This window comes from Ipomoea triloba, chromosome 11 (assembly GCF_003576645.1).
Source record: "Ipomoea triloba cultivar NCNSP0323 chromosome 11, ASM357664v1".
NCBI lineage: Eukaryota > Viridiplantae > Streptophyta > Magnoliopsida > Solanales > Convolvulaceae > Ipomoea > Ipomoea triloba.
Window position 1 is genome coordinate 10,799,692 of NC_044926.1, and position 12,509 is coordinate 10,812,200.

Consider the following 12,509-nt stretch of genomic DNA (forward strand, 5'->3'; position numbering starts at 1 on the left):
ACATGTAACTGGTTGGGGTTTGGTGGGGTTGTTTGAGGCGTAAGTCTCTAACCAGGGGACCAACTCGTGAGGGTTTGAGGTGAGCAAAGGTTGTTGCAGACCATTATGGTTATACTCTGCCCGGTTCACAATGCTGAAGAGAAGAGCCTTGAGCCAAGTGGTTCCAGATTTGGGGAAGCTGGCTAAGAGGACATCATTGGGGTGTGGTTTGAAGTGTTATTGGAGGGCTAGGAGGCCGTGGATGATCCGTGGTGGGTACCAAAACCCATTGTACAAATCAATGCATTCAGTTAGCCATCCTCTTTCTCTGGGCAACTCAGAGATAAGTTTGTCTGGAGTATTTGTTTTGTGAGATTCCTTGCAGCACTTTTCATCTTCATGGGTACCATTCATGAAGGGAGGAGAGGGTTCAGTAGAGGATTGGGTTTGCAGGGTTGCCATGTGGATGGGAAGAGATTAGGTGCAGAGAAATACAGGCGACATATATAGTTTATGATGAGAGATAAAAATGGCTAGAAAGGCTCCTGAGTTAAGGTCATGAAGAAATCAGGCATGCATTGTTTACATGATAAATAATTGGACATATAGGGAAGAGTTCTTGTACACATACTTCCACTTTTATTTCTAAATATTATACTCCCTTATGTGTCTTCACAAGAAAACAAGAAAAATGAATGGAGCTAGGACCATAATGATGTGGTACATGAATCGAAACAATAATATTTGGTGCATAAGTTTATTGGAATTTTGGAATAGTTTTAAATGTTATTAATATTTTCGAGTTCTCATTATGTAACAGAGTTAATAGTACTCCAAAAAATATTTCATATATACTTTTTAATATTTGTAACTCTTAAGTTTTTCTATTTTTTTTGAAAGCCAATTTTTCTATTTTTTTTTTTTAATTTAAACAGACTTTGTATCTAGAAACATTTTCAAATATAATTTGAAAGCTTCTGAGTTAATTTAGGGTGCATTTGGTTCGCGCATAGAAATTGAAATCGGAATGGATATCAAATACTTGGTAATGGTAATGGGTTTTGGTGAAAGTATTTTGCATGTTTGGTAGTAGGGTGAGATGGAAATGATTATTAATAGTTGGGGAAGAGGAGAATGAAGGGAAATGAAACTCTTATTTTACTAGGGATTAAGTTTTGCAATTAATGGGGTAATCAAAACTAATAGTAGTGCTCTAAAAACCTGTCAACCAAACAATAAGTGCTCTAAAAACATGTCAACCAAACAATAACAATAACTTTGATACCTATTCCTGATAACTAAGCGGGTCAACCAAATAAACCCTTAGTTCTTCGAAAGTTTTTCACTCTGTCCCGTGTTGTCATCGTTTCTCTTATTCTGCATCATACAATTTGGCAGTATTGGTTGAAATTATGGAGTAGAATTGAGGGAGTGTAAAATTTTGCTCCTCAGCATTTACGACGTGGGAATTTGGATACTATTTCAATGATTGATCATTGTGAAATGATGACTCAGCTCCCCAGGATAAATAATTGGACATGTGGGAATTGGGACACTATTTCAATGATTGACCATATATTTTCTTTATTGGCAAAGATTTTTTAATAAAGATTTCATGCAACAAAAGATCCATTTACAAAAAAAAAAATTAATTTTTTTGTCGTTTCCTAAAAATTAGAAAATCATTTCTTTTTGTTTGGTTGAAATTTTTAAAATTGTATTTTTTTCAATATCTATTACAAAATTATTTAATGATATAATAATATTTATTTATATTAAACTAAAGTTATAAATTAAAATTTATAATAGTTATAAAATTAATAGTAACTAAATAATGTTTAACTTTTAAATTATTATAATAAAAATAAATACATAAATTCATGAATATAATGAATTAAATAAATTGAAGATAAAACATACATTTTAATTTTTTTTGGGGTTGTGGGCTAGACTAGGGCAATGGCCCAACCTGACCATATTGAGTCATTATTCTATGGATCATGGTTCACACAACTGTGTGGATCACAAATAAAAAGTTACATTATTTGTGTACATAAAATACATTATTTGAGTATTGAAAATACATTATTTTGTATAATATCAAATAATGTACGTTCAATATATAAATAATGTACTTTTACTTTTTTAGCATAAAGAAATTTCACATTTGATCCTATGACTATTGGAGTGTTGTTAATTGCAGTACACTAGAGGATTGGGTTGGGGTTGCCATGTGGATGGGAAGAGATTAGGTGCAGAGAGATACACGCAGCATATACTTTATGATGAGAGATGGCTAGAAAGGCTACTGTTCATGAAGAAATCAGGCATGCAATGTTTACATGATAAATAATTGGACATATGGGGGAAGAGTTACGTTGGTCTACAGATGCTCCCACTTTTACTCCCAAATATTATACTCCTTTATGTGTCTTCACTCTTCACAAGAAAACAAGAAAAACCAAAATAGGTAGGACTCATATAATTTGACCGTATTGGTTGAAATTATGGGGTAGAGTTGAGAGAGTATAAAATTTTGCTTATTCAGTATGGGAATTGGGATTCATTATCAAAAAATTAAATTAAATAAGAGAAATAATTTCATTAGTTATATTGTCTTTATTTTCTCTCAGGCAAAGATTCTTTACATTCAAATTTATCAATTGATATTCATTACATTGTCCATTATCTTATTTTTACAATATCTTGTAATTAAATATCAAAGTTATAGTACAAAATAATGTTATATATTTATTTACCAAGTATTTTATTAATACTATGAAAACATTTTTAAAAATAATTTGAAGCTAATTATATTAACTACTTGGGGATTGGCTGACAAAGAGAGTACTCAAATAACCCAACAAATTGAAGCGAAATCGCTCTATTTTACTCTTATTGAATTAAATAAATTAGTATTTAACAGGCCCGGCCCTGGGCAAGGGCGAGCTGAGCCCTTGCCCAGGGCCCATGCTTCAAAGGGGCTACCACCTTTGCCATCATCTTTTATATATACTGTATAGTTTAAGTATAAGTACTTAATATACGTTGAAGTTAATAAAATCTGGCTTAGTGTATTTGGTGGGACTAGTGGTTAATATGTGTGAAGTCACTGTGTTGAATCTTCATGGGTACATCTTTGTTATCTTTTTCCTCCCTATCTTTAGATGATGAATTGCCATGTTATATAGTATTAAAATTGTAAGTTATGAAATTTATTTCTATTTCAAATTTAATTTTCTGAGTTGTAATTTTGTGATTTTTTTTTACGTTCTTATAGTTATAGTGATATTTATAATATAGATTGATTTGTGATTCATATCAAATTTTGAATTTATTTCAATTCAAGTAATTTACTATTTATATTTAGAACATGTTATCTTGTGAATTTTATAATGGCTTATGTATATGTAATATATTTTGTGCGTTATCGTTTTCAAATTAATCTAAAAAAAATCTTGAAATTGATCTAACTAAAAAAAAGTATTTATAAATATGATATCAATAGAGAAATGTGATTTATAATGTGTTTTCTATTCGAACTATTTTATTCAATTAATTATATTTCATATTTAGTTATGAATATAATCACGTTTTAATGTGTTTTATTTATTACCATCAATAATTAAGATGCTATGTTCTGCTCTTAAGTTTTATTTTGTATATTTTTATTAATAATTACTTTATTATTTACTATAATAACAATGTGATTTTCTATAAGCTTCTTTGGTTTTAAATTATTTATTCGTTTTTATAAACTATAATTATTTATTTATGAAGGCATTGATGCAGTTATTAATTATTTTGCTTTTATTAAAGAATCTAGAGTTGTTTTTATTATAATTATTGTGTACGCAAAAATGTTAAAAACTTGTAAATCTTATTTCAAGTTATTTGATATCAGTATTTTTTCTTTATTTAATTTAAATTTTAGTTATGAAAATATATATTAATTTTATATAGGGCCCATTTTTGTTGTTACGCCCCGGGCCTAAAAAATGATAGGAGCGGGCCTGGTAGTTACACCAAAAAAATGATACATATGTATTTCTTTAATACCATGAAAAAAAAAAGAATAGTTTGAAACCAATCATATTAACTACTTGAGGGATTTGTTGAGTACTCAAATAACCCATTATCCAGCAAATTGAAGCGAGAAATTACCTTTTAATATCTTTGGAATATATAATATTTTAAAATTTCAAATTTTTATTAATTTATTTAATCTTTTTTCTAAAACTAGGGATTTCTTTATCCACAATAACTCATTCAACAATAATGGTTGAATCAAATGAACCCCAAGCAGAACACCTAAAAGAAAGTCCATAGCTCCTATATCATAATCTCAATGCATGACATTGTCATCTATGCTACCAACAATAACCGAATTGCAAATAACACACTACCAACAAAAAGGAAGAGAACAAATAGTAAAGATGAAGAGACTAGACAATGACAATAATTAAGAGCACTTAGAAAAATTCAAATGAAAAGTAGTATTTATTTAGACTATTATTTTTAGACCAAATATTTAGACTATCGATTTTACAAGGTTGCAAACATTTATTTTAGTAATAATTATAATGAATTTTCTATATTATCTTGGATTCATATACTTTGAGTTAGATATTTAAATAAAAAAAATTCGACATTCAATTACCCATGTATAAACTTCTCCTATATAATATTGCATTGATATACTTTCAAATATTTATTTAAATATAAACATTGGGCATTAACCCATACGCGCAATGCGCATATAAAACTAGTTTTATAATAATTAAGGATAAAGTTTTATGAATAATGAATTCAAAATGTTACAGTAGAAATATAAATTGTCTAGTGTAGAGATAAAAACCAGAATTAATTAGCGCGCACAGAAAATCGTATACGTGAATCATTCATTCTTCAGCACGTCCAAATGCTGTCAAACCAAATTCCTTGAATTTATCCTCTGTGATTTGGTCGAGAAACTCCCTCATTTCCTCCGAAAGGTGGTTCTTGGAATCCCCAACCTCGCCTTTCCTGAAATACACGTTGTTTGCAATAGGAATCCCCTGCGTCCAAACGAATCTCTGGCGTGACCCATCTTTGTTCACTTCCAAATTGCTCAGTTTCTGAAAGCTGCATAAATCTATGATTTTCCGCACCGCCCCTTCATTCTCTTCCTCCTCAGAGAAAGGCTGGCCCACGAACTCCGCCAGCCTTTTGACATGAGAAACAGTGTCTGTTTTCAAATCCTCGTACCTCAGGAAAAACACTCTGTTGGGGGATTGGATACTTGCTTTGTAGTAGCCTGTGACGTGATCCCAGTAGGGCCCGAAAGGCGAGACGCCGCGGGAGAATTTGTTGAAAGCCTCTGGGAAGGAAATGGAAGAGGAAGAGGAGTCTTTGGGCCTCAACTTGGCATAGAAGTGCCAGAAAGACACAAAAACATCCTTGGGGTCACGAAAAACGTACACGATCCGACACGAGGAGCTGCGGATCTGTTGAGGCAATGATGGGTAGCCTAGGTGGGTGCTAATTCAACAAATCAATTCATGCATATATGTTAACATAAATACATAATGTCAAACGGCCCGGACCGTCAATCATAACATGTGGATGGGAAAGAGATAAGGCTATCCTGGATCTGAAAGTTTACTACTTTCAGGGTGAGGTGGAAGATGATGTGGTATATTTATTTATTTTTTTGTTTTGTTTTATAATGCACCCATGGTTAAAAATCTTCCTACAAAATGTTCTACTATAGAGACTCTCAAATTCTACTCTTTGATGTAGTAAGCATGTATAGGACATTTTTATTTTGTGTATCCAGAAAAAGTTGTCTACATCCAAGATTTGTGAAAGAAAATAAAAGTTGGGAGTACAAGTAGTAGATTACATTGTTTTTTAGCATGCATACAGTATTAGAATACGACATGCCCGCATTTCAGGCCATGTTTTGCAAATATTATGAACTGTAATACAATTGATATGGATATAGTATCTATTTAGATGTATATTCCAGTGGTTTTTATTTAATGCATATTCACACAAATGAATATATCTGCAGTATAAAAATCCTACTGCATATATTATATTATGGGCGTGGGCGTGTTCGACAAATAGTTGATAGTTGTTAGCGCGTATGATTAGCTGATACTATTAGCTTGTTGTAGAAAGATATTTGGTAAATTAGATGTTAGCTAATAAATGATTACATGCAAAATAACCTTTAATGGTATAATTTATTTTCTCTAAAAAGCTTATCGTTTTGAATTTTATCGTTTTGGAGCAATAAATTGTTACAAAAAGCTGATTAATCAAACACTCATATTGGTTGTTTAACCAAATTCAAACAACTAATAGCGGTCAAACAAGTCAAAATTGACTGATAAGCTAACTATGTTATCAGACATGGTCATACATGTGATTTTCCAACAGTGATGCATTTGGAGACCAACATGTATATATAGACCTGATCCAAAAATAACTTTCAGATTTTGTATATGTAGTTGACACATTTTGTACTTACACTTGAAAGTTTCTATACATGTAACTATCATATTATGTGTCAGTAATTATCAAGTAATTTGTTTACATGCATTGTTGCAAAAATCCCCGCCTAGGCACTAGGCGCTCCTAGACCGAGGCGAATTGCCGAACTCGGCCGACTGGGCCGAGTTGGTGACCGACTGGGCCGAATTTGGCCGAGTTAACTCGAGCGAGTCTGCCTTGTTAATTTTATTATTATATTTATATATATTTAAATTTATTTATTTATATAAGTAAGAGAAGTAAGAGATATATATATAATATATATAATATAATATATGACATACACCCACACACATGAATTAATTTTTTGTTTTTATAGGTCGCCGCCTAGAATCGCCTAGGTACCGCCTAGACCGCATAGGCGTTAGGCGCTAGTCTACTGCCCGACTAGCGCCTAGCGCCTACTGCAACTATGTTTACATATGCAAAAACTGTTAACTATAGGTATAGAATGTGTTAACGGAAGATACAGAATTTTTGTATCAGAGTTCAAAAATGCAATATGAACCCTGGTCCATGGTATAACAATTGAGAATTTCTTACCTCCTCACCATGAAACACGCATTCTTTACTCTTAATGCTTTGACTACCCTTCCTTTTTTGTGACTTCGTATGTGCGTACCAATCTGAGTCTCATTGCATTTTTGGTATTCAACAGTGTGATATTGCTTGCAAGAATGTACATGTAAACCATCTTATGGAGTTTTTGTAATGGTTTTTGTTTGTATAAAGGGGCAAGCTAAGTGAATAGAGTGAATATGATGCTCTGTTCCATCTGTATTTGTATATATATGGTTGTGGAAGATCTTGCTTGTAAAACTCAAAGGTGCATTAATTAATAATGTTTATTAATATTTTTTTTGAGTGCATGTTAATCATTAATATATGTGCATGCTTTTTTACCTAATATATTAATGAACAGTCGTGTATATTCAGGTCCAAAAAAAAAAAAAAAAACATCTGAAAAATGACTATTAATGTTTATTAGGGATGGCAATTTCAATCCGTCCCGTGGATATCCACCCGAATCCACCCCGCATGGATGTGGTTTTTTGGGTGATAGTGGGTGGTGGGTCGGGGTGGGTCTTAAAAATGTAAATCCGCGATGGGTCGGATTGGATTCAGGTTTTATGTACAAAACCCGCCTAGCAGCCCACCCGACCCACCATTTATGCATACATATATATAATAGTAAAATAAGTAGTACTAGTATATAGTTAATTATAAAAGTTTCAATAACTTTGGGTAACTTTTTACTATTTTATATCTAAACTACTAGCTAAATTTATTTTTAAAAATTAACAACTTAGTTATTATATTATAATATTTCTGGTCTATTATTTTATGTTTTAGTATAACTAATGAATTTTGTTGTTTAATTATGTGTAAGTAATTTTGATATTAGTTTTTGAAAAAAATAATAAGTTGATAAGTGGTGGGTACCCGTAGTGGGCACCCGCACCCGGTGGGGGTGGGGATGGATTCTAAAAAAGTCCACTCGATGTGGGTTGGGGGTGGGTGGAGAAAATGAAATGTGGGTTGGATGATGGATGTAGCCCTCTCCGACCCACACCCGACCCATTGCCGTCCCTACTGTCTATATTCACACCGAGAATATAATAAAAGCTCATAAGCTATATATTATGCTCCTCACTAATGTGCATGACATTTCTTGTAAGGCAAAAACTTGTGTGAGACTGTCTCACCGTGAGACAGGTCGGGTCAATATGCAAATGTAATACTTATATGCACAAATGTCATACTTATATGTTCAAATGTAATACTAATCATGAATAAAACTTTTGTTACTTATAAGGGTAAATGTAATACTTATAAGGGAAAATACAATACTTTTACATTTCGATTTAAAAGTATTACATTTTTCCTCAAAAGTATTATATTTTCCCTTACAAGTAAGTGGCACTTGTCAACATTACTTATTATGAAAAATGTATTACTTTTTCTCTTATAAGTAACAAAAATTGTAATTTTGATTAGTATTATATTTGAGCATATAAGTATTACATTTGCACATATAAGTATGGGAGTTTATTACCGAAATGGTCCATTGACTATTGCGAAATTACTAATTTAGTCCTCAACAATTTTTCGTGCCCAATTAAGTCCCTTGATTTTTGAAAATTTTACCCAATTTGGTCCTCCGTTTATTTTGCCGTTAAAATCGAGGACCAAATTGGTAATTTTGCTATAGTCAATGGACCATTTCAGTGAAAAATTAATTACCAATTTGGTCCCTTGACTATAGTAAAATACCAATTTAGTCTCTTGACTATAGCAAAATTACCAATTTGGTCTCGATTTTAACAGCAAAATAAACGGAGAACCAAATTGGTTAAAATTTTCAAAGTCGAGAGACTTAATTGAGCATGAAAATTGTCGAGGACCAAATTGGTAATTTCGCAATAGTTGAGAGACCATTTCGGTAATAAACTCTAAGTATGGCATTTGCATGTTATTTCGACCCGACCCAACCCGTCTCACGAATAAGGATCCGTGAGACGGTCTCACACAAGTGTGACCCTAAAAATATTATTACGAAAATAAATTCACACACCATGCACGTTTAGGTATGGCAATGGGTCGGGTGTGGATCGGGAAGGGCTACATATATCACCCGACCCACTTTATATTTTCTCCACCCACCCCACCCCCAACCTGCATTGGGTGAACTTTTTCAAAACACACCCCCACCCCACCCGATGCGGGTGCCCACTACGGGTACCCACCACTTATCATCTTATAAATTTTTTTTTTCAAAAATAATATTTAAATTACTTACACTTAATAAAATCACAAAAATTCATTAGTTATACTAAAACAAAAAATAATAAGAGTATCCAAATATAATAACTAAATTGTTAATTTTTAAAATTAAACTTAGTAGTTTAAATATAAAAATAGTAAAGTGTTACCTAAAGTTTAAAAACTTTTATAATAAACTACATACTAGTACTTTTTTACTATTATATATGTACATACACACACATGGTGGGTCGGGTGGGGTTATAGGCGGGTTTTGGACATAAAACCTGAATCCAACCCGACCCACCGCGGTTTACTTTTTTAAGACCCACCCCCAACCCACCACCCACTATCATCCAAAAAAAAACCGACCCATGCGGGGTGAATTCGGATGAATATCCACGGGACGGATTGAAATTGCCATCCCTATGCATGTTAATTGTTAAGTCCATTTTTTTTGGTGGGGGAAGGGACCCGAGGGGTCCCTGATAGGATAAAAATTAACACCTTCTGCTCGATGCCGCTCCCTGTGCATCACAGGTCAGTAGATCCTTAATGCCGTCAGGGGGATGGTAAAGCAGAGTATTGCTCCAGGCCGATGTCTGTCCAAGATTAGCAAAGAAATCGGCACACTGATTCCCTTCCCGGAAGACATGCATGACCTTGATCTCGCGGAAGAGTCGAATAAGAGATTTACAATCCGCTAACAAAGCCGAGTCAAAGGAGTCGTCATTAGTGGTCGTCTCCAAGATACTCACCAAGGCCTCCGAATCTGATTCAGCAATAACGTGCGTATAGCCTCGATCTTTGGCGATGATGAGACCTTCGCGGAAGCCCCATAATTCCGCCATGAAGCTAGGCCACTCAAGCATGACCTTAGACATGGATCAACCTACCCTTGCCGAGTGGCCAGATCAGATATATGTAGAATTACAAATTAGTGTTATAGACGCCAATTTTTATTTTTATTTTACTTATTTCCTCATCACATGAAGAATTTTTCTTGCAATACTCAAAAATAAAATTTATTATTTTATTTTAATATTGTATTATGGCGTTTGTTTTTGAAGCACTAAGACTATGTGCATTTTAAAAATGAATTTCATTATTATTTTATTTTAATATTGCATTATGGCGTTTGTTTTTGAAGCACTAAGACTATGTGCATTCTAAAAATGAATTATTGAATGAATTTTTTATACACAGGTAGTGCACTACTAGTGTACTCTAGAAAGTAGCATTTCAATTTCAATATTATAAAATCAATAAATAAAGAAATTAATATTTGCTATCCAAATACAACCATAAATTTTATTATTAAACATTGCAAGAAAAATATCTCTATGTAAGGATAAAATAGGTCAAACCTTTTTATAGGGGCTATGACCTGACCTAGTTTGGGCCTAGCCTAACCTGGTATATTTAGCAAAAAGGCCCTCAGGCATATGCCTATTTTAAAGTCTATTTAGTTAAATAGGCTCAGGCCTAGACCTGGCAATTTGTGTATACAGGTTCGTTAACGGGTCGACACGATAACGACACGAACACGATAAGGCTAAACACGAACACGACGCGTTAAGGTTAACGAGTTCAAAATTGTAACACGTACACGAACACGATTTGTTAACGGGTTAAACGGGTTGACACGATAGACACGTTTTGTTAACGGGTTTCGGATCGTGTCGACATGATATGACACGAAACCCGTTTAAACCCGCTAAATCTATTGATATATTAAAAACTAAAATTTAAAGTTAAATTATATAAAAATGAAATAAAACATACAATCCAATCCATCAAACAAACTAAAAAAATATTCAATTTATAACATTCATAAAATTATAAAATAACATTCAAAAATCATAATTAAAGAAATTCATACTAGTTTTTAGAATAAAATTGAACACAATAAACATTCAAATTTCATATTGTCGAATATCAATAATTGGTGTATGATCTTGGCCTAATGTAGTAAATTCATTCTTAATCATGTTCATGATATATTTTGTAAAGACAATGGTTCTTACCAAATGACAATGGTTCTTAGCAGGTTCTAAACGTGTCTCTGTGTAAACTGGTTCGTGTAAACGGGTTAACACGATAATATTAACGGGTTAAACGGGTTCTTAATAGGTTTAACGGGTTGACCTGTTAAGACACGAAAACATAACGGGTTCTTAACGGGTCAACCCGTTAACGACCCGGGACATGTTAAGGCTAAACACTGTTAGGAACATCATGTAATAGGTTTTGATGATACCAACTGATAAGTAGAAATCCCCAAGTCTCGATACATAGGCAAAACGCTGTAAGTTCGACAAGTAAACCAAGAGCGAAAATACAACCGGGTAACTTTGAGCTCAACTCGGAAAATATTTAAGCTTGAGGTAAATTTGTTTGAACATCTTAGAAGTCTCGTGTGTTGTAATCATATAGACAGATCAGAAGAAAGCATGGGACAACACTGGAGGAATAAGGGTCTGCGAGACATCAACTAAGTCTCGAGACATAAGCAGAGTTCGAGAGGTAGGACCTCTCGATACAGTTATCCAGTTCGAGACATAAACAGAGTTCGAGAGATAGACCTCTCGATATTTGAGTTCGAGACATCAAGCAATCAAGATATCAACCTTGGTCTCGATACACTAACAATTCTCCAACAAAGCTGAATGACGGTCAGGAAGCATACTTAAAGTTTGGAAAAGAAGAATATCATGGAGATGGAATAATGAAGAGGTGTCGAACGTGAAGATTTCAAAATGGGCGGAAATGGATGACACGTCAGATTTCCACCACAAACGGTCAAAAGGTGCACCAATGTTGAAGTGGTCTGATTCCCTACAAACAAGGAGTAATGGGAATATAAAAAGAGTAACTTTTACCAAAAGACGAAAGTGGAGCATGGACTCAAGAAAGTGAACTATGGAATATTCACTACAAGACAAGAGGTTCAAGTTACAAGATCACCACTCCATGAAATATGCTGAAAATATGCAAGACCCATGATCAGCATGGGAGACAAATTTCAAACGGAATAATTTTCCCTCCAACGGAATTATTCCTCTACTCTCATATATAAGGACGTAAAGACACAGAAGCAAAAAAAGGTGAAGGGGTTCGAAATTCTTAAGAAGTGTCCGTCTAAAACGTTCAAGTGCAAGTACTTAAATTTGGAATATCATCCTGATATTCAAAACAGCGAGAAAACACATCTTAGTGTTTAAGAG

General features: G+C 33.4%; 1 protein-coding gene across 1 annotated transcript; it reads right to left on the reverse strand.

The window, feature by feature from the left end:
- Positions 1 to 4,714: 4,714 nt before the first annotated feature.
- LOC115995900 (flavonol 4'-sulfotransferase-like) lies at positions 4,715 to 10,166 on the reverse strand. The gene is made up of 2 exons (XM_031235045.1): positions 9,790 to 10,166; positions 4,715 to 5,499 (listed from the first exon to the last, which is right to left on the reverse strand). Exons 1-2 carry the CDS (start codon positions 10,164 to 10,166, stop codon positions 4,881 to 4,883), a joined length of 996 nt encoding a protein of 331 aa, XP_031090905.1. The 3' UTR covers positions 4,715 to 4,880.
- Positions 10,167 to 12,509: the final 2,343 nt, after the last annotated feature.